This window comes from Uloborus diversus, chromosome 3, assembly GCF_026930045.1.
Source record: "Uloborus diversus isolate 005 chromosome 3, Udiv.v.3.1, whole genome shotgun sequence".
NCBI lineage: Eukaryota > Metazoa > Arthropoda > Arachnida > Araneae > Uloboridae > Uloborus > Uloborus diversus.
Window position 1 is genome coordinate 99,184,795 of NC_072733.1, and position 24,400 is coordinate 99,209,194.

A 24,400-nucleotide genomic window follows, 5' to 3' on the forward strand; every position below is an offset into this window, starting at 1 on the left:
GCCAACCATAAGGAAAATGTTGAGCTACCAGGTTAGTCTAGTTATCCGTAAGTCGAGTTTCCAAAGTTTCACTCTACATGAAACTAAAAGTTTGAAATATCTGGCAACTGTCCACATGAGACGGTGAAAGTTAACATTCTCTTATTTTAAAGCTTTCACAGTAATATATATTTAAATGTGTTTAGGAATAAAGAAATTGTTGCACAATTAAGTCTCAGAAGTGTAGAATTGATGCTAAATATCTCATATCAGAACAAAAAATTTATATTGTGTGTGTATTCTTATAGCCCCGCTTAAACGGGTAACGGATAAACAAATACCCCAAATATGAATAAAACCTTTTGGAACCGAATACTTCCCCACTGAGGAAATGTCAAAGATCCTCGCTTAATCAAACAATATTGATCAGCTTTCACAATATTTTGCTAAGAAGTTTTTTTAAGTATTTTAAAAATTAATTACGTATGAACAATTATTCATGTAAAAATATTAAATTATATTTTATGCATACAACAGATGAGGTTGTAAGTTGCATTTTTTTCCTTGCACTCTTCTAATATATATTTAAAATTATTATACATACCTATTATTTTGTTGTTCACTTAGCTTGTTTCAATATATTTTTACCAAAAACATTACTCTCATTATATAGTTATTGATTCATTATTATTACATTTTAAGACAAATGTTGTCAATTTGGAATGATAAAAAGTATTTCCCCGGTTAATCAAATAATATTTCTTGGAACTGACAGTATTCAATTAAGCAGGGCCGACAGTATATATATTTTTAAAATCAGAGTAGAGCAAATATATATTATAATGTAAAAAGAAAAAAAATTCAAGGTTATTACTATCTTCCCATTAAATTATATTCTTCCTACTCTGATTGGAAAAATATTCAGGTGCATTCCACTTCTCAAATAGCCAATGAAGTACTTTTCACAACAAAATTTTCAACAATATAACTAACTGTTCTTGAAGTAGAAGGGATTTCTGTTGTCAATTTCTGTTTGAAATATTTGACTTATGACCATTATCTTAAAAAAATTAGTACCATCTACAAGAAATAAAAAAAAGTGTATCCTATTCATAACACCAATGAAATAAAAACACATTGTATACGTTGTCCTACATCAGTACGGTGAACACATTTTAGTCTAAATTAAAAAATCTTATTTCAAGGTATCTGTTTTTGCCAAGCACAATGGAAAAAAAAAAAAAAAAAACTCTAGGTTTATTTTTCTGAACTAATTTTAAATGCTACATTCCAAGTTATTTCTGGTAGGAAATTTTTATCATGACAGCATCTCATGTATGTAGATTGAAATTTCAAATGCTTCTTAAGCTTTTATTTGGATGATCTACGCACATAATCAAATCTAGATTAAATACATTATCATTATGCAATTTTTAGGGAGTTTCAAATCATTTTGAACTATGTTTTAGCCGAAAGAGTTTTAAGATTTTCTTAATTACTGTATTTTTCGAAAAAAATTTCTGAAAAAATTAATTTTTAAAGAAAATCTTCAGAAACGCCCACCTTCAGAAAATCTCAAGTTATTTGGCCCACTTTAAGCCTATATATTCTAAGAAAACCTTGAGAATAAAAATTTGAAGATTTTCTTCAGAGCTTTTTACAGAAAATCTACAGATCTTAAGTCTGTAGATTTTCTTAAGATTTAGGTTTAAAAGTGGGCCAAATACCTTCAGATTTTCTCAACTTCAGAACATTCTGCAGAAAATCTAGAGATCTTCAGTCTGCAGATTTTCTTAAGATGTAGGCTTATGAAGTGGGCCAAATACCTATAGATTTTCTCAACTTTTTTTTTTAAGTTTTTTTTGAGATCCTTTCAAGTGGGGCCTCTTCGATATAGGGCCTGACAACTCCCGGGATGTTGGTTGCCCTGGCGAATGAAATCAATGCCATGACGCCTAAAATTCTTTCGGAAAAACCATCTTCCAGAAGCCATGTTGAAACTGAATTTTCCTATTAACTTTGAGGAAAAATTTGTCTGGTACCTAAAACTTTCTCCTGGTGCCTAGGATTTTGCAATTTGTTTCATTCCATAGTTTTAACTCAACTGAAAACCTGAATGTAATTAATGAAAGACTCACATTTTGATAACGTTTTTAAACTGGTAACAATCAACGAAGTATGTGAATCCAAACAATTAATTATTAAATTGTAATTCGTTTATCAATTTTCACTCAGTTCAAGCTGAAAAATGAGTAAAATTCTTGAGATAATAAGCAAACCAAAATAAATAAGCAATAATTTTACACCCCCTATCCCTCCTTCCACGGAATTTTTTTTAACCTTTTTTGTTACAGACATATAGTGTTCGAACTTATATTCAGTGTGATATTGTTTTGTGCTTTCGACTTGCTTCCTGTTGTAATGTGAACTGATGCAACACAGCTTTCGCTTTTATCGCTGTAGCAGACTTCGAGCGAAGTAAAAAGCACAATGAAGGCGTGAATGAGCATATTTTTTTTCCGAATCGGCGTGGTACAATAACTTTTGTTTCAGATGTAACACGCGCTTATCTGCTGTTATTGCTTTTTACATTTTTTATTTTCATTTAGGTCGTTCCTCAGCTGCTTGAAATTATTTGAAGCAAATATAGGGGAAACTGGGGCACATGTGAACAATTTGTTTCATTTTTAAAATTTTTCCAAAGACATTGTCAATTTATCAAAGCAAAAATATTCCAATAATTGAATGGTTTTTTTTTTTTTTTTTTTTTTGTACCCAGGAATTTTTAAAGATTTTTTAAAAAATTATTTCTTTACTTTATAAATTTTTTTAAAAAATGTCTTCAATTGTTTACATGTGTCCCTATAAGGGGTCACAAGTGAACAAGCTTAGGGCATATGTAAACGCGATTGAAAAATGCAGGACAAGCGTCATATTTCAGTGAAAAACCCTGTACATAATATGAAACATACCACATATGAGGCAATGAGAAGCAAAGGGATGTAAGTGGAAATTTTCAAGTTTTGAGTAAAACGCGTTTAAAGATAACATCCTAGGTAGGTTTTCATTGACATTTTTTTCTAAATCATGCTGTATAGCAGCAACTACCAGGGCTACTAGTATCATTTCTTGCCCGTAGACAGAGGAGAGGTTCACCTACCATGTGTACTAGTTATCTCCAAATTCTTAATTTTGCCACTTCGCTTCTCACTACCTCATATATACCAATTACATAGAAGGATTTTTAACCTATAATGTGTCAGTTTAAATTGTACAGTTATTTTCAATAAGAAAGGATATTTTCCGAATTATATAACTCTGCTCACGGTCAAAATTTTAAAGTTTCGTAGAATGTTCTAATAACTGCATCTACAAGAAATAAACATATAAGATTAAAAAATACAAAGAGTATTTTTATCTGTAAAATTTATTCTCATTATATAGTGCCTTTAAGCTTATTACAGAATATTATGATGAATTTTAAAATTATTTTAAACTTCAGCTTTTAGTTAACTGAAAATACTTTGTCCTGTTTTCCTTGTAAATATTACATAACCCTGAATTGTTGGCCAGCTATTTAGAAACAAAAGAATTTAAAACATAAAAAAGTAATAAAATAAATAAATAATGAAATAATAACAATAATAATATAAACAATAAAAAAGCTGACCGTGGCAAAATAATAGTTATAAATCTTTACACCTTTTTTTTACACTTAATAACCATTCACTAATATTTATATTACGGAGAGGATATGGGAACTGTTCACATGTGCCCCTACATGTTGTGTTCACAAGTGCTCAGTCACCTTAGAACTAATATTCAAAACTAAAGAATTCTTAATTTAATTGAAAAATTTAAACATTGTCATACATTTACTCGAATGTGTACATAATGCTTAGGTAACAATACTTAAGTTAAGCTTATTCGTTAGTTTAAAATATGTTTTAACGTGAAGAATACATCAATAAAATTACATACACCTGCTAAAAAAAGAAACTGTCTCCACAGAAACATAAACTGGCTCATTGCTCTAATAATTTGGCCAAGAAGTAGGACTGGTACTGCCATTACTTGCTACCTATGTATGCAATGTGCAATGCTTTATTTAAAGAGGAATTTATTATGCAAAAAATTGCAACGAACATTATTAGTTTAATCCAGTTCTGTTAGTATATTGGAAATTTGCAACTGTAAGAGAGATTGAAATTCTGACACAAAGTCATGTCTTCAAATGTAGGTCTGTGTTTGAATATCAGTAAGCACTACACTGAACAAGGCGGTCTGTAAATTTCAACTGTTAAAGTACAAAGTGTGGCTTTCTTTTGTTCGGAATCATTTTACTTTTGTCACTGCTTATTAAAAAGACGACAAAAAAAAGGCAATAGTGCTTTGGTTTGCTCTATTTTGTATTGTTATTTTATTACACGAATCTATGTGAAACATCTAATTCAACTACTCATAGTGATCTCATTGCACTAAATACACATTCGTATTTTGTGAAGCTCAGGTGTGCTTTTAGAACATGTAGGGTAAAGTAGACATATTTCATTCCCATGCCAAATTCCCTCCCCCTCCCCCCTAGTTTCCTGGTCTGAAATTAGGTATCGCCACCGGTGATATTTTTTCTGGTTGCAGTCAAAAGAATACTATTTATTTATGGAGGTTTCATAAATCCAGTTCGCTGCGTTACCGTTTAGGAGCACTGACTGTAATTTTTGAAAACTTGACTACCGTAATACTATTTATAAATACTATGTTTGATTTCTTAGAATGTGTTCTTTTAGTTGTTTGACACATTTGTTTAGGTTAAGATGTAAACCGAATGATCTGACTACCAAACGGTACGACCTTAAGGGGCACGGATTTAGATAAAATCCTATAGATATAGGTCAATTCTCACTAGGTATGAACCCAGGTAAAGGGGTTTGACTGCATAGGCCCTAGTTCGGCTGCAACGGGGGTCCAAAGTTGATAATTTGGACCCAGTATTGCAAAAGAGTTTCTCTTAACATTTTTACCCCCTTTTCTGCTATTCTATTTCAGTATGAGCCATTTGAATGCACTTACCTTTGAATTAATTACGTTGAATGCTAATTTTTAATAAGTGGTTCTCAAATTAAAATTGGACACTACTTTTAATTTCAATAACTTGAATGCCATAATGAATAACATAGTTACAGTATATTTATTATCGTTTGCAAATGAAACTAATTATTTTACTTTTATATTAATTCTCTGCTAGTAGAAAGTATTTATCGTTTGTTAATGAAAACATTTACTTTAACTGGATATTTATCTTCTGCTATCAAAGATATTCCACAATGATAAGCAAAAAGTGGGAGATGCGAAAAAGCTCTAATTTATTTCACATGGCACACAAAAAAACAAAAATACAAGATCGTTTCAACTTTTCAAGTAACTTAAAAAATACTCATAAATAACTAGGTGTTCTCCCTCCATTCGTTGTACTAACAAAAGATGCCAAATGTGCGGGGGCATCGAACATAGTGTCGAAGTCTGAAATTCCCATGGAAACGCCATTGCATTTCTGGGACTAAACTAGCAACTTTGGACCCTCGCCCTCGCTGCAGCCATACTAGGGCCTATGCACTCAAACCGCTTTGCCTGGGCTCATATCTAGTGGGAATGGACCTATGTCTAGAATTTTGTCCAAATCCGTGACCCTCAAGGTCGTGGTCGTGCCGTTTGGTCGTTAGCCTTTTGCTACGTAAGGTTCTCTTCATATACAGCAGGAAGCCGCCATATTGGCAAATATGATGCATCTAGTATTTTCGTCCGCTAACAAGATTAGAGTAAAAGACGTTGATGCACAATATCTTATGAGCCAAAAACGTTTTTATGAAGACAAGCATAGAGAAATATTAGGTGCGTTGCCCTCAATGCGCCTCGTGGCAAACAGAAAATGTGTCCGAGGTGAAGTAAAAAAATCATTTGTGACGCCCGTTTGAAGGCTTGAAAAACAGATCTTACACTCGTTAAAAAATATTTTGTAAACAAAACGTACAAATTGTCATGTTTTACTTTAATACAATTCGTAATCCGTATTTATATTATTATTACCTGGTTTGTAACCCATTATTACCTCTTTTAAAATGTGTGATGAAAATAGGATAAAATTTTTCCATTCTGAAAAAAAAAAAAGTGTAGGCTTAGTAGGTAGTGTTAGATAACTTTATTTGGAATTTTTAATCGTAACATGTGCCACTCAGAGGCCAAAAAGCTTAAGGGAGGCGAAATATAGTGCTTTTACTATAATCAAATATTGGAAGCAAATGGTAAGCAGATTTTGAGGTGGGGGGGGGAATGAAGGAGCAAGCCAAAGATAACTAATTTTGCTTAGAAGTATCTGAATATTTCAATGAAAATTTTAAATCAAAATAACAAAAATTTAACTGGAAATTCGGCCAGAACTAAACGAGTCTACCTTCCCGTTTACCAAAATCGAAATCTCAAAAACTATTTCTCTTTTTCTTTCCCTCGTTGAACAGTGGCGGCGCTAGGCGTCGGCGACGTCGGCAACTGCCGACGGCCTCGCGCAGATAGGGCCTCGCAAAATTCTCAGAAGTAAATTCTCAGAAGTTTTAAGATATTTCCATGTTTTCGATTGAAGCTCTCATTAAATATAACAGACGCAAAAGTAATCAAAATAGTGCGTGCAGGAGAGACTGAGTCTGACAGAGTCAGCCTTAGCAAATGTTTGGCCCAATTCTGTCGGGGCCTGAATTAAAAATATTCATTGGCAACAGCTAATTGATCAGCTAACTCTATCCCCCCCCCCCCTTTCTTTTTTCTCTTCTTTTCAGTTCTTTTCTTTTTTCTTTTGTTTCCTAAGTTCATCTAAAAGTAAGAAAATATCCAAAATGCTGCTCCTCCGAACTCTTCCCCCTCCACACACACACACCGAAAGCATTATGGAGCAACTGAAATTTTGTTTCCAGATCTTAAACTTCGCGATATTTCCAGCTTAAAGCTCCCAAATGCTCAACAACGTCGAAAATCGCTTAAAATTGCGTTTTTTAGCTTGAATTTCAAAAATTACCGAGTGTAATATTACAAAATATGGCAATACAATCGCATTTTTAAGGATTGAATTTCAGAAAATATTCGGGCAAGGGTCCCCATATCGCCTTTCTTTTATATCATAAGCAATTAGGCTTTTTAAACTTCATTAACAGAAAGTTCAAGTGGAATGGCTCCTGAATATAAAATATTCCTAAGTTTTTAGGACCATAATTTTCAAAAATTTTCGAGGGATCTCCCTTCCTTCCGGTAAAATCTTCAAAGTTTGTCTGAAATTCCGTTTTTGAAACTTCAATTTCGAGAATTTGCAGGAAATTGATTTTGACTTTTCTTTTTTTTTTTTTTTTTAAAGAATCGATCTGGGACAGTCTCTGACCCTAAAGTCAATAAATATGGCCTATAATTGTATTTTTACGGCTTCAATTTCTAGAAATTTCCACCGAGACCCCCTGTACCTTTTTTACCTTAACATCAGCAAAGAAAGCCCAAAATGGCATTTTTAAACTACAAATTTCGAAATCTTTCCGGGGGAGAACCCCCAGGCCCCCTTTCTATCAGGTAATTTTTTCCACAGTCAAAGTGCCGGCTCCTCCCCCCACCACGAAAAAAACTTCTTTTTGACTGTGCTACTAATCACGAAATATTTTTGTCCCAGCAATTAAGTGGATTGGGAACCCTTAGTGCCAATAGTTAGTACAAAAACTAATTCTATGAATTCAATTATTTGTCTCACAATATTTTATGATTAAAAGGGCCTCGCAAAATTGCATCGCCGACGTTTGCTTTTGCTCTCGCGCCGCCACTGTCGTTGAACGAAATCTTTAAATTATTTCAAACGTAATTTTTAATTGTGGAATTAATTCTCTCGAAACAAAATAAATCTTTGTCAATAAAAAATAAATTTACTAAAGTAAAAAGCTTACTTGTACTGTAAGCAATATCTAATTTATTCTTTCAAACTTTCAGGCATTATTTAAATTTACACAACTGACTAGGTAAAATATATGAATAAACAAAGTTAAAAAATGTATATGTAGCTACAAGAAAGATCTTAATTTCAAGATCTTTCTTGTGAGAATTGCGCTTATAATGGTTTTACTCCGTCAAAAGAAAAAGAAAAAAAGAAGCTTTATTCTACGACGTAAAAATACAGAAGAAACAAATGACCAAACAAAGTAACCCAACATAAAATTTTGAATAGATTAAAAAATAAATAAATAAATGAAAAATTAGTAATTTTTCTAAAATATAACCATTTGTTTTATTAACTTAAAAAATGCACATAATTTTATCCAGACAGCATTGAAATTACTATGCTTTCTTTTTTATACTAACTTCACAAGAAAAATAGTTTACTTTTTTTGAAATTTTTCGTAATATATTTTAGTAACTGAATTTGATTGCGTGCAAAAATAAAATATTTTCTTTACCTGAGATGATGTTCTTTGAGGTGGCCTTTCTTGTTGAGACCTTTGAAGTGGTCTTCCATTCTGAGATCTTCGAGTTGGTCTTTCTTGTTCAGATCTCTGAGGTGATTCCATTCGATGTTCTCGAACTGATACATTCACTCGTCTCCTATTTGAATTTCTCCCCTCGCCTGAAGATCGTCTAGGTACATCAAAGGAGTGTTCAAATTCATCGGAATTATCCACTTTGTAGGAAGGTCTTTGAGACTGATTGGATGAAGTAGGAACTCTCATTTGTCGATTTCTATTTACGGATTGTCTCCTAGGTGGAGACATTACATCATCAGCTGGTAGTGGCAAATCGTACTGGGATTGTCCCTCTGCGTTGTCTTTTGGTTGCTGTCTGTAATAATCTTGTTGAGGTTCTGGAAGCGAAGCACGGCTTCTCTGAGATGGATCCTTCAACAAATTCAACAAAGAGTCTTGAGGAACATGTACGCCATTTGGGGCTTCCCCAAGAGCTACATTTTCAAATATAGAGGGGGAATAAACACGAGGCCTAGTTGGGCTTTGATAATAGTCCACCAGTGAAACTTGATTTCGTGGATTTTGAACAGGCATCTGTCGCGGTTGCACTACTGCAATTTCCGGACGAGCCTATTAAAAATGAAGATATGGTTAAAGATTTACGAAGTGTATCACTTGAATGTTGAGAAAACATTTAACTTTTTCTCCCGTCTTTATAAAAGTAAATTAATTTTATTTGAAGCAGTATTAAATGAAATTTTCAAATTTCTTTCGAACGAATATATATATATATATATATATATATATATATATATATAACAAAAAAATCGACGCACCAAGAAGCAATCGTCCGATTGCTTTGAAATTTTGTATGCATGAGTGTTTTGATCAGATATGCAAATGATTAAAATTTGGTGTTCAATGAATGAATAGTTTGATCTCCAGCGCATCGAAACTGCACATCCAGCAGATGTATATAAAGAGCAGTTCTTCAACAGTTGTTAAAACTTTCGGTTTGATTGCGATTCAGATTACCTTTCAACAACTTAAAAATGCCTCGCCGTATAGTTCGTGCTCATTACAAGCAACTCTCACAGTTTAAAAGAGGTCGTATCATTGGATTGAGAGTGGCCGGTTGATCAAATCGGAGAATCGCGCGTCATTTGAGTCGAAGCGATGCGGCGATTCGAAGATGCTGGCAAGAATGGGTGGAAAATGGCAGAGTTCAGCGTCAGGATGGTAGCGGTCGACCTAGGGTCACAACAGATCGTGATGACAGAGTGATTGTCCGATCAGCAGTCACAGCGCTTTCTTCATCTCTATGAAACATCACACGTTCAACCCAAACATCAGTGTCCATCATGACCATTTACAGACGGTTGGGACAACGAAATCTACGCTCACGCCGACTGTTACGCTACCTGCCACTGACGCCTACACACTGCCAAGCCAGATTACAGTGGTGCATGACTCGATCAGGTTGGAATGGTGCCGACTGGGGACGCATAGTCTTTAGCGACGAATCCCGCTTCCAACTGTGTCATGACGATCATCGAAGACGGAACAGGACTTCTCCGCCGCAAGTTTTATCGCCCTTTTCCCCGCATAGGACTTCTCCGCCGCTGCTCTGATCCCCCCTTTGCCTTGCACAGGACAAATCCGCCGTGCCATTTTCAAAGGGGAAAAAGGGTTACTGGTTTTCATTCTTGGCAACACATGAGCCTGTGGCGACAAACAGCGAATCTAAATACGCGAAATTAATTCACGGGCTACTTTGCGAAAGATCGCAAATATAGACCTAATATAGCGCATTAGAAACCTTGACAGAAGTTATTGTTGGTCAGTTTGACATTCCATTTAAAGTCAAAGTTCAGTATAAAACATTTTCAAAAATATTTTGTGCACATTTATTTCATGTATACATTTTACTTGCTGTAGCTAGTTAGTTTTAATAGAATAATTGGAATATTTAGCTGATTTTGTCCCCAAGATAAATATATTTCAACTGAAGAATATATTTAGATCATATGAATGTTTCAATTGAATGTTGGTGAACGAAGACTAGTCCGTGTAACTAATTCCGATAAATGCTGGGTGCAAATATATATATATATATATATATATATATATATATATATATATATATATATATATATATATATATATATATATATATATATATGAATGAATAAATATAAATATTTATTTTAATAATTGTATTATATTTATTTTTATTTATTCATTTATTTATTTATTTATTTATTCAGAAATCTATATGATCAATCAAAATTGATCTCGTTTCCACATTCTTTTTTTGCAAAAATAGTTTATTTAAATAGAGAGATATATTTCTGCTTTTCATGGGAGCAAATACAGCAAATGACGTAAGTATTAAACAAGCAAACAAAAAAAAAAAAAATATTTTGTGGACCCCATATTACTTTTTTGTACGTCTAGTAAATAATGGATGTCTTTTTACTGACTCAAAAGAATAGGTACATGAACCCATATGTGCTCATTAGGAGTAATACTTTTTAAATGTATATTTTTTTTTAGAAACTCATAAAATATTTTCAGTATGAGTATGGTACTTTCAAATTAAAAGAATACGGATGTTTTTGTAGGTGTATGAGATATGAAATTGAGGTAATAATAACAGTAATAATAATAACGATAATAATAATAATGACAAAAACAACAAATCTAGTCATGCTCAGCAAAAAAAAAAAAAAAAAATGCGATCTATGCTGGATTTAAGAAGCAGCTCCTCATTTTTGAAACAAGGTTGAATGAGAATGAAGAATACAATGCCAACGATGGACAATCGTGCTTTACTAAGATTTAGAATTTTTTCTGACTAAAAAATCTTATCGAAGACGCGGGGTTCCTGCAGTTAACGCAAGTATCTAGGACTTGTCATTATGTACTATTCAATGCTCCCAACCCCTTTATTCTCTGAATAAACGTCCCTTCCCTACAAATTCCAGGAAATAGCTTAGGGTCAACAAGGTCAAATGTAGGAAAAAGTCAAAGGAGTATTCGCGATTGATAATACAAATACAAAAGTGACGACCAGCAACAGGCTCTGGGCCCAGCTAGACTGGTCCTAATCAATTTACAATCCCCAGTGAAGATCAATGGCCCTCTCAAAACTGCCTACTCCCTTACTCATTACCACCTCTTCCGGTAAGCTGTTCCAAGGTTCCACTACCCTGCTAAAATAATAATTTTTCCTAATATCCATGTTAGCCTGAGATTTAAATAGCTTAAAACAATGACCCCTTGTCCTGTTTTCAGTGCATAACTTCAGCCCCGTAACATCTTTCATTTTAATAAATTTAAACAACTGAATCATGTCCCCTCGGTCTCTTCTTTGCTCAAGACTGTACATTTTTAGCCCTCTAAGCCTGGAATCATAGTCAGGCTCGGACTGGCTCCTTTCTGAGGTGGTCGGCTAGGTACTTGAAAGGGGCCCCCCTGAGGGTGGGGTAAAGAGGCCCTCTACCAGAAAATGTTTGAAAATTATGTGCTCAAAAACAAGCTTTTTACTTTTTTCTTTTGTCCTGGAAGTATCAAAACTGTAGTTACATTTTAATGTAAAATTTAATGTGTCTTGAGCTTTTTGTTTAACTTTACTCTTTGTCAAACCGAAAATCCTCATTTTTTTTTTTTTTTTTTTTCCCCGCAACATCTATTAAAGACACGTTTGATAATATATTTGTTCTGAACTGAAATTTTTTCCTTTGATTGACCTTGTAGAGGGGGAGAGGGGGATAAGGACTCTGATGTAGGGACAACCCCAACTGCAGGGGGTCCGGGGTTTCTCCCACGGGAAAAATTTTGAAAATTGGATATAAAATTCTACATTTTTAGACCTTACAGGGGAAGAGGGACTTAGTCTCTGAGAGGGGATTAAATTTCTTCAATTATAAGGTCAGGGGGTTCAAAGATTCTCCAGAGGAATTTTCCGAAAATGAAGTTGTAAATATTCAATTGCATGTCACGTTTCTTTACGAAAGGGGATGTGGTTCCTTTCTCTCCTTAGAATTTTTTTCGACATTAAAGCCCGAAATACGTAATTAGGCCATCTTTGACAAATTTAAGAAAAGGAATGGAGTTCAGGGCTTCTCAAGGAAAATTTTACAAATTGGAAGTTTAAAAAAAAAGAACACCACTTTAGACGATCTACGATGTTGTTAGGAAAAGTGAAGCCCGCAGGGTCTCCCGGAGCTTTACCGAAAATCGAAAAAAAAAAAAAAAAAAGAAAGATGGAGCTTTAAGAAAAATTGTTTAAAAACAAACAAATAAACATCGTTCCAAAAAGCAATGGTATTCAATCAAATGATGCGGAACTCCCACACCTTATGGATACCCCCTCCCCATCCCCACAAAAAAAAGTAACTAAAACTTTTTTAAATTTCTCCCCTAAAACTTCAGTGGCGTAGTCTGCGCCATGAAAGTCTATGATACTTTAAATTTCAGAATTATAAAAATAAAAATGAACTGAGGAGTTCCTAAAAATTTCTAAGTACTAGGCTCAATTCTTATGGGATTATTGTAAGAATCAAAAGTTGTAAATGAACGCAGTATGCCTTTATTTCTGTGGAAAGCAAAAAAACGTCACAAATCTCTTACTTGTTGGAGAGAAAAAAATTTATGTCTGAATATTCTACGCTGTAATATTTATCAGGCCCGGATCTCCGTACCCGCAGACCCCGCAGTGCGGGAGGAGGGGGGGAGACGTCCTTAAGGGACCCAACGGCCCAAGAAATTTAAAAAAAAAGTACTAAAACTTATTAACTTTTGCAAGTATACACTGCTGGTCTCTGGGGAGGGACCCCACATATTTTGTTACAGCGGGGCCCAAAATTTATAGATCCGGGCAAGCAGAGCCGGCCTTAAGCCGATTAGAGCAAAAGGGTCCAATTGGGCCCCGCGCCAGCAGGGGCCCCGCTCTAAAAAAAACTTTCTTTTTTTTTTTTTTTTGCTCTCGAAAATAAATCCATATCTAAGACCGTACCCGCTGTACCATATTTTCCGGTAAAAAGAAAGGAACTAGTGGGGAACCAATGTACAATTTTTCTTATGATTATCGGCAATTAATACGGTAAGCAATAGCATAAAAGGGTCAAGGGCCCCTGTCCTAGGGTCGTGCTATCACATGTGCAATGCGGATATTGCCCCAAGACCCCAAAAATTGCAGAAATTTTCAAAGCTATTTATTTTATTTATATACTTACTTTTATCATTTTTTAAAACTTTATTCCTGTTGATATAAAAAATGCTAAAACTCAGCAGCAATGACAATTTTTCTAATATAGAATTAACACTAACGTAGGTGCAATTACGAAAAATACATGAATAATTGAACAAATAATAAAACTCAAATACTGTGTGCTTGATATGCGCAACACATCACCATAAAATTCTAAAGAACGCAAATTGCCTATAGCTTCCAGTCTTCTCCTAACGTATAGATAGCCTTAAATTTGGTTTTTAAATCTTCAATGCCAAAATATTTCTTGGGGAGCCACCAAATCCCTGCATACCTTCAAATGTCACTGAAAATGCGTTTTTAAGACTTCAATTTCAAAAAAAAAAAAAAAAAAAAATCGGGAGGAGATTACTTGAACGCCCACCCTCACCTCAACTTTATCACAAAAAACTGACAAAAATTACAAAATTAAGTTTTGATTTTTAAAACATTTCCAAGAAGAAAGATTCATGAATTTCACAACCCTCCTCCCCTTATTCTCCCCTAACGTCTCTAAAGGTAGCCTGAAATAGTGTTTTTAAAATTTAAATTTCGAAACATTTCCGGGGAAAGGTCTTCGACCCTTTTTCCTAACTAATGAATCCTTTAATTAGCATTAAAACAATAGCTTAAAATTTCCCTTCTAGAAAATGCTACTGTGAGAAAAACCATGTAGTGCTAAAGTGTGTAGTGTGTGCTAAAAAATGTAGCTACTACAATAGCGTAGCTACTTTGTCACACTTCCAATCACTGTCAAAACTCAATAGCTTTCATTTTCAGACAGTAACGTTACATTGCAAGGAAGGGAATTCAAAATTAATTTGCTTTCAAACAATATCAATCACGTTTGAAAGTCAATAATTACTACTATTATTTCAAGTTTCAAAGGTAGTGTAAAATTGAAAATGTAATTGTTATGATTAGACACCTTATCCAATATTATTGATTGAACGTGGATTTGACTTATTTCTGGTATCAGGCCAAGAAACCTCTCAGTTATAAAACAAAAAAGGCCGTTTTTTTAAATTAAACTTAACTTTTATGTGTATTTCTGTCAAGCAGAAAAAGATGAACTTTTTTTGCATCTATGGAACCTAACCCCTATTTTAACACTACTATGAAGTCTTAATTTACGCGGTATTTCCATGAAACATAACCCCGCGTAAAACAAGGGTCTACTGTATTGTAATGTATAGTCACACTAGAAGTTCTAAGTGTTTCAATGTATAAAGCGAATATAAAACAAAATTTTATAAAAAGATTTACGATGAAGATTCTTGGAATATTTTTGGATAATTGATTTTTTTTTTTTTATACATCATTGCTGGGAAAGTGACATACCTTGATTTGTCCTCACAAACTACAAATGCATAAAAGATTACATATTCTATTTAAAAAAAAAAACCTCCGGTTTTCTTTTTTTGCATGCAATGCATTGAACATGAGAAATTCTTGACTTAAACATGGAATTCAAATTCTTTTAGAACGTAAAAAAACGAAGAAGTCAGAAAAACACAGGATGGAGCATAAATCAATTTAAACTTCGCAAATTTTTCTTCGCCAAATATTGCACCCTACCTGCTCAATCGGCGGAGTTGTCCTGTCCTACGAAAACGGCGGGAAAATACGCGGCGGAGATGTCTCATGGGGGGAATGGTAAAGATAAGCTTTGCGGCGGAGATGTCGTACGCTGCGGCGGAGAAGTCCCGTGCCCATCGAAGACGTGTTTGGAGACACCCAGGGCAGAGGGGGGGGGGATCCTAGTTTCACTTTTACCACGCCACACTGGCCCTCATGAAGGTATTATGGTCTTGGGTGCCATTTCCTTTGATAACTGGACCCATTTGGTCGCAATTAAAGGTACACTTACTGCACAGTGGTACGTCGACGACATCCTAAGACCTGTTTTGCTGCCGTTCCTTTTGCAGTACCCTCGGCTGATTTTCAGCTGGACAATGCCAGATAATATACGGCACATGTTGCTATAAAATGTCTGCAAGCTTGTCGAACTCTTCCGTGGCCTGTCAGATCGCCAGATCTCTCTCCCATCGAGCATGTCTGGGACATATGCAAGGCATTGAATAGGATATCTAAAACAAATACGCTATCCAAAGCTTTTGTTTTGACAAACAAATAGTTAAAGAAAAATTAGGGGGAGGGGACGAGGAATCGAGTAATTCAGTCACGTCGTTACTTTTTGGAACTGAAACGTTAACCAAAATTGTTGTCTACAATATCCAAATTTTATGCACAAGTAAAATATATGCAATGCAATATTTTTATGTATGATAACATGAAATACAATCGAATTGTAACGAACATTAATTAAAAATCACAAAATGATTTATTCAACAAATTATAATGCAACATATTCACTTCAAGATCCAAAATGGGGAATAGAAAATTTCTTGCACCTCATATACTCAGCCTTGTGTATGTAAGACATATCGAAACAGCATTCACAGCCCCACATTAGGAAGAAAAATGCTAATGTATGCACAAGAGTGCCCCCCCCCCCCCCCTAAGAGCAAGGGTGTACCTCCCGAGACATCGCAAAGACCCCTCCCCAAAAGCAAGAGCACCCTCACAAATGAGAAAAATACCCGTCAAAACACCCCCTAAAAATTTTAATAGCGCAGTCTGCGTCATGCCTAGCCAGGGATGCCCAGGGCAACTCTGGTATGCATTAATTAGCATCACGTGTTTTCACAGTAAAAGATGACTCTTTTGAACGCCATGCTTAGATTCAACAAGGCAGCAATAAATCCTTTTAGACAAGAAGCGAGAGGATTGCTTGTTTCAATGAGTAGTGTAATTTCACCGCCACCATTGGACATAATCAAGGCCTGATGAACGCAAGGTCTGGCAGATCCATATAACAATTTTAGAGACACCAAAATGGTGTGAATTTCTTTATTTCTTCCCTTTTTTGAAAACTTCCACATGAAAAATGTGCAGATTTTCATGTGAGAGGGGCACTGTAAATTTTTCCAGCCTTCATTTAGGTTTGATCGGGCATTAGAAATATTGCGAAGTTCAAATAATATTATTGTTATTATTTGATTGGAGAGATTTCCCCATTTAGAGCATTTATGATTGGAAGAGCTAGGGAGGCGCCTTTTTGACTCTGGCGCCATTGTGCGCCCCACGACTTCGCAAATAGGGACGGCGCGGCCCTGATCATATACTGTATTTGCAACCTGCACAAGTCAATCAAAATGATCTTCACAGTCGGCGATTCAAAATTTAACTGCAACCCTAACTGAGAACCAATATCCGGAGCATCTTACGGAAAATTTCATTTGCAAACTTATGGAAGAGAAGCGGTGGGTCATTTTGATTGTTTCATGGATTTTATTGTTATACGTTCTTTCTTTTGTTATTGAGTTCAATTGTGAATTTTTCTCTTGAAGTTTAAATTAGTTATGAAATTATTTTAATTAACTTTCTATAAAGCTTGTATTTTTGGTTAGTAAATGTTCAATTTAATTACTTCTTGTCATGCTTATATTCTGGACTTTCAGTACCCCCTCTTGCTTGTTTTGTGAGATGTCGCGGACTAGTGCTGCTTTTTTAGGCAATTTCGCCAGCAGCACTCACGAAACATCTCATGGTTTTTCCCTACCCTTGGGGAGTACCCCTGATGAGACCCCAGGGTATTTTGGGATTTTTTCAAATTTTCATTTTTCGTTCTTTCTTGTTCAAAATTATATTGCTAAAAATAATATATATATATATATATATATATATATATATATATATATATATATATATATATATATATATATATATATATATATATATATATATATATATATATATATATATTAGGAAAAACAAATATAGGAAAACAAAAATCTTCTGCTGTGGTTATATTTCTGCTATCATTCTCCATAGTGCCATCATATGCAATTTCGTTCAGGACAGAATGTCTGCAATGACGACCGCCAAAATTTAAGGCTAAGCTTTTCCAAAAAATGACCAAACTGCCTTTTTTTTTTCTTTTGCTTATTTTAAAACTTAATACCATTTCAAACACATAGGAAAATGATGCATCTCTCTAGCTATCTGATTCACTGTTTTGGAACATCCGAACATAAATATTACACTACATAACTAATTTTTAGTCACCAAAGTATAAAAGACCACCAAAGGAGATCAATAAAAAACAAAAGATACGCCAGGGGCCATGGAACGAAAAGGACTACATCACTGCTGGAGACGCATTCTGTATTCTCGCCTTCCAATGTTAGAAACATTAAGAAAAAATATAAAAGAACAGTAATTACATTTACAAAATTATTTTAAGTATAAGTGAAATTTAAATTTTTTTTTACAACTATGCCTATTTTAACTCCATTTCAGTTTAGAGAAGTATGCTTACAACCGCCTTCTTAACAATATAATTAATATACACGTTAGCTTACAAAATATCAAAATATTTCACAAACCTGTCTGATAACTTCTTTCGATGGCTCTGGCTCTACATTTTCTCTAGGGACATTGTTGACGAACCCTCTGTAAGAACTTACATCCACTGTTGGTTGAGAAGAAAATACATGTTGAGCGCTGGATCCTTGTGGACGCTGTTGTGAAGTACTTGCAGCTTGTCGAGGCATTTGCAAATTTGCTACATTTTGATGTCTGTTATCCATAGCTAGAGGTGCAACATACTGTACACTTGGTTGAGAGGGATTCCTGTTACTTGACGGGGGTTGTACGAAGTAATTTTCTCTCAATTCATTATTTTGGTATGCAACGGATGGTTCAATGTAGTTTCTCGTGGAAAGAGGGATTTCTGGAGCAGGAACGTGAAATGGCGCGTTATTTCTGTGGGAAGATGCCCTCAGGCTGTTTAAAGGAGAATCATGGGGTACATACACACCGCTTGGAGCTTCTCCAAGACCAATTTTTTCAAATGCGGAAGGGGAATATATCTTCGGAGCCGGACTACTCTCGACAAAATTCCGGAGATTTTGCCTTTGTCTTCTTCGATTTTGGCGTCTTTCCTGTCGTATTCTTTGTTCGTCTGATTCTGAGGGTTCAGGCGGAGGCACTGAAGATTCAGGTTGACGTTCAGTCACAGTGCTCGATCGAGACCGACTTTGACGTTGTCTGGAAGAATTTTTTGGCTCTGAGAACCGAACGACAGATTGTGTGGCTAATTCGGTACTTCTAGCTGGGGGTAGATATTGTTCGTTAACTGCTGACGGTGGGTTGTATTGATATAATGATGCTTCATTTACTTGAGAATTTGCAGGCTCTTCTCTTTGATCCTCTTCATAGTTGTAGACGAACTGGCATCTTGTTATCGCAACAGCACTAAGCACTATAAATAAGCAAAACATTAAAACAAATTTCATTTCTTTTAAAATATGCTTATCAAACTGAACATTAAAAAAAACGTATTTAACTTAATTTCAATGCACTGTGATTGAGGCCGTGTGTAACGGATATAAAGAACAGTCTCTTTTTCTCTAAGGAAGAATTTGGATTAATTTCTGTTAAAAATTGGGGTACATTGGAAAAAAATAATCGTTAATTCTTTAAAAATAAATGAAATGTAGTACAAACAGTTTCTTGCCCATAAACTGTCTCATCAAAATAATTTTGATGCATAAAATTATAAGTGTTAAGCACTACAAGTAGGCAGTATTTAGAAATAGCATTAAGAACTAGAAACATAAACAAATATTGAAATTCGCTAGAATATCTCTAGTCCGCCTATTCCTGTCTTTCAGTACCATTAGATTGCGATTAACGTCAGATTACACAAACAAAAAGAAAGAAGAAGGGAGGTAAATAGCTATGCGGTTGAACCAAGTGTTTTGTCCAACATTTGTTGTGTACCGTGTTATGCATTTTTATTTTTTGTTACAGTTTTAAATATGTTTTTTTTTTTTTTTTTTTTTTTTATCTTTAAGTCGGAAACATTAATTAAAAAAATTACTTTGGAAATGTTACCTGATTATTACAATTTTTAGAGTCCATATTTGTAAAGTAAAAAAAAAAAAAAAAAAAAAAGATTAACAAATGATCAATAATCAGGTAAGACAAATGAAGTCCTTGTTGCTGATGAGATTGTTACTAACCCGGTAATAATATTATAATCAATAACTTCTTTTTGCTAGGATTGGGATTCTTATATGAAAAAATATAATTTAGCAATTATTTGTATTCCATAATTCATAAAACTAATATTGAACTTAGGGAACGCCTGTGTCCCTTAACGGTTCTTAAATGGTTAAAGCTTTACCACGGAGAAATGGTGCATGAACTGGAAGCGGAAACAGAACCCTTCATTTTGTTGTAGGTATGATAGGCGAGCAGTAAAAACTTGAGTGCGTGTTCTCGCTGGTCCTACCGTTTACAAAACGAAGTGTTCTGTTTCTTTTCTCATTTATCTGCCATCTCTTCATGCATTTTTTTTTTTTTTTTGCCGGAAATGCCATCCAAAAAATCAGGAAAATGAGCCTAGCCGTTTCAGATCACGTCGAACGGTGATCGTCATCGGATGATAGGCGAACAAGATAACCAGGCGGATATCTTACAACCATTTCAGGATGTTCTATTCATTAAAGTGAAAATTTAAGTTAACACTTAATTTCAGTTGATTGAAATCTTGCTGAAATGTAAGGATATTGTGGCTTACCCAATAACATTTATCTGCCCCCATTTTTGATGGAAAATCGGAGATTTTTTTTCTAAACTAATTTGAGCGGAAAAATAATTATTAAAACTAATTAACAGTTGAAATTAATGAAACTCGTTACTTTCCCGTTTTTGAACTGTCTCATGGAGATAGTTTTAGATATTCTGAATTTTTGACGCATCGAAACCAATTTTAAAATGTTACTTAAAATCAAATCATATGAATATACTTAAAAACCTAGGAGGGGAAAAAAGAGGCATTTCTTAGAGATAAAATTTTCTGCTATTAAATGCGTGACGCATTTATCTTGTTTAAAATTTTAATATCATAAAAATCAGGGCTTAATTTCTAACAAAAGAAGTTCGGAATCCCTATAGTCTGAAAAACTACTTTTAATGCTTAAATAGCCTAAATTTTGTCTATAATATGAAAAAAAAAAAAAAAAAAACATTTGAAATTGAAAAAAAAGGTCGGAAGCTGAGCTCTTGTGACCTCCCATGTGAATTAATCCCTGATAATAATATTTTCCTTTCGTTTGCAAGAACATATCACTACATCTTCTATGGTAAAACAAAAAACATGCTACGAAACTTTTCGTACATCTCATTTACGAAAATAAAAGCAGAAAAAAGAAGTAAATATAAAATGAAAAAGAAAAAATAGTTAAATATATAAAGTTAATGAAGTAAGGGGTAAAGAAGGAAATAAAGTAAGTGAAACAAAAATAAATTTTAATGATTAATTCAGTAAACTCCCGATTGTCAGCGAGCGTATTATCAGCGAGTCAACCAACAATCAAGAACATGTATTTTCGCAACAAATATTTTCGAAAGTACCAATTGTTTTTTTTTTTTTTTTCTGTCGAAAATTGTACATTTAAACTTTTATTTATTTATTTTTTTTTTATTCATTGCGCTTTCTTTATCGCACATTCACTTGTGGGTCATTCCATACGAAATGAGCAAAATTCATAGAAAAGTGATGGCTGCATGGTAATTCCCTTGTTCCTTATTGATATTAAGTTCTGCTGTGCAAAAATATAAAACATTTTTGCTCTTCTGTGTATATTTTCACTGTTTGTCGAAAAACCTATGCTTCAATATAGCGAAAGTTTTGAGAAAGAACTAATTTTACCTTATTAGTCTCTCTTTTGCCTTTTTGCGGTTTATCTGGGATTTTTTTTTCATCCACGGCACTTCCGCCACCCAATTCTGCGTATAACCGAGAGTTTACTAGTAAATACAACTTTGGGCATAACTTGGACTAAATTGAAACGTAATTCTTTGTAATACTTTTAAATTGCTTTTTATGATAATAGATTATGATTCCGATCGTTTCACCAAGCTCGTGTTTTTAAACTTCTAACTCATAAATATTTTTTAAATATTAAACTGCGTTTTTCTCTTTGAAAAAGTCGGTTTAACATAATGTATCGCTTATATACTTAGTTTACCAGAAAGTAGAAAGTGTAACTTACATGGTTGACGAAGTACGAAGATCAAGCTTAGTAAGCGTTGCATTAAAAGAATATGCTAAATTGTGTGTTCGGGAAAATTAAGTGGATCCATAATATAAGAAATATATTTAGTAATAAGGATGTATATAGGTAAGGATATATTTAGTAATAAGTTAAAGTAATAAGAATGAGAATACACATTCTAAAAACTGCAGATACAGGTGTCCCTCTCCCTCGTATAACACGGTTAATTCGTACTGTGCTATATCGAAACCATATTATCCGAGACTTTTTTATATATTTACTTAAAATATCATTACATTTTTCTTATGTTTACATAACATAAATCAGGGCAATATGTATCGTGTTGTATCGTAAAAGTATTTAATGTTACATCGAAACTTCGAAATAATGTGAATCAAGGCAATGTGTACCATGTTATATCGAAGTCAAGCCTTAAGATATAAAATTTGCTGATAGCTGAAACTTCGTTCCAATAAAATATACAAAACAAGCTATTTACTTTCATGGAAAAAAAAACTTTATCAACTTCATTTACAAAGAACAAAGCGTGCTATCAGAATGGGAACCAGAGAATTTCTGCAGTAGTAAACTTCGTCTGAGTATCAACAACGAAAAATTAAAATAAATAGAATTATTCTATTGCTACATTTGTTTTTATTTATCGTTTGCAAAATTTAGCTTAATGTTATTTTCTACTTTTTTAACGGTGAATTGAAACAAAAATTATATTCATTTTTTAAAAAATCTCGATACATTAAAACCGTGTACTATCGAATCTGTGTTCTAATAACTGCCAATTTTGTTCCGTGTAATATCGAAACAGTGTAGTACAAGTACCATTTCATACAGGGGATGCCTGTATTCTGCTTTCAAGATGTTTTAATATAGTGAAATAGTTTCACTATAAAATATGATTCAATACCAAAAAAATATACTAAGGAATAATAAAAAAAAACAGTTGATAAACTTACAAATGATGAAAGAAGTTGTCTTCATTTTTGAAAAAAGCTGTCAATTAAAAGAACTTTGTTAATACATCGTAAAAACAAAGGTGCATCAGAAAATGTAAAAGTTGGTTCTATTTTAAGAACAATGGGATATATTTATTTTTTCTTATTTCAGGTAGATTATTAGCTGATTAAAGGAACTATGAAAAATAAGCATAAATTGTGTCATAATAATTGTTTGATTAAAAGTATGTATTTAATTAAACACCTGCGACAGGTTTTCACAACAGAAAGTTTTTACTAACTCCAAAGATTTGGTTCTCATGCAAAACAAAATCCTGAAATAAATTTAACTGAAAAATGTTTCAAGGTGTTGAAAACAAAAATATTTTTTCAAATTTTAATTCTGTAAGTTTTTTTTTTTTTTTTTTTTTGCTAAAAGCTACAAATCTTTCTTCTGTGAAAATTCTAAATCAGTGGGATATAACTTTCGTAAAATATTATTTGAAATGAAGAAATCGCACTTCGAGAAATGCGACATAATTAACCGTCAATTCGAAATTTAATACTTTAAAATAAAAATTTATATCAGTTTCAACAATTCTCCTTTAGGTCGTTTCTACTGCGTATTAAAGTGCAGATGATCATTATAAACGAAATTCTGGGAGTTCATTTAGTACTAGCTAAAGAAAGGCTTTATTTGTGACAGTTACATTTCCCCAAGATGACTCTAAAAAAGTCACATAAAAGCAGAATATTAGTGAAAAACGAAAATGCGAAAGTTAGGAAAAAATATAAATGTACATTATGCAAGGCAACTATCGAGTCTTCAATCTACCTGTACTAGAGGTGGTCTATTGTTCTGCGCTACATAATTAGCGTCCGCATTCAATCAAGTTTTTAATGCTACATTATAATTTAAAATTTTAAACAGTAACTGGATTCCGGGTATAAAGTATCGCAATTTTACAAAAGAATAAAAAAAAATAGTATTATTACAAAAATAAAAAATTTTTAACGTCTGTATTTGAATATATTTAAGTATAACCTTGATTTAACGATTTTCAAGGAACTGGAAAAAGTTATCGTTAATATATATGACTAAATATGTATGTAATGACTCACCTTTTACGAAAATATGAGGATGACTGTGAAGGAATTTAATTCTGCTTGCCGTGCGTAACTGTGAAATGAAGAAAGTGATGAATAAGAAGTAATTTCATTTATACCGGTTTGATATGTATTAGGGTGTGGACATCGTCTAGGCCATTGGAATATGTGACCTTCTGATCAAGGTTCTAAACAAGGAATTCAGGTCATACTATATGACAACAAAAACAAGGAAATAATACATTAAAGCGCCCTGCGGGACCTAGAATTAATTTTTCGAACGAAACGCATCCATCTACTCGCGAAGTGAAGATTGTGTGAACTGTAATTGAGGTTTCCGCATGTTTTATTAATCATCTCCGTGTTTCCCTTTTGCACTTCATTTTTTAACGAAATGCGATGAGTAGCGTTTTTCGTTTTTCACTCTTAGGAGAGTTATTTGTAGTGAAAGTTCCACTTGTTCTAATTAACATACAAAGCATTCAGCATGGAACAACACTT

General features: G+C 33.6%; 1 protein-coding gene across 1 annotated transcript in view; it reads right to left on the reverse strand.

The window, feature by feature from the left end:
- The window catches only part of LOC129218097 (uncharacterized), a 60,433-nt gene extending 36,464 nt beyond the window's left edge, over positions 1 to 23,969 (reverse strand). The window contains exons 1-4 of the mRNA XM_054852293.1: positions 23,915 to 23,969; positions 22,814 to 22,850; positions 18,162 to 19,039; positions 8,454 to 9,086 (exon numbers count right to left, since the gene is read on the reverse strand). Coding sequence (XP_054708268.1) covers positions 8,454 to 9,086; positions 18,162 to 19,039; positions 22,814 to 22,838 — 1,536 coding nt within the window. The 5' untranslated portion in view covers positions 22,839 to 22,850; positions 23,915 to 23,969. The remainder of the gene's footprint in view (positions 1 to 8,453; positions 9,087 to 18,161; positions 19,040 to 22,813; positions 22,851 to 23,914) is intronic.
- Between the last annotated feature and the right edge of the window lie 431 nt (positions 23,970 to 24,400).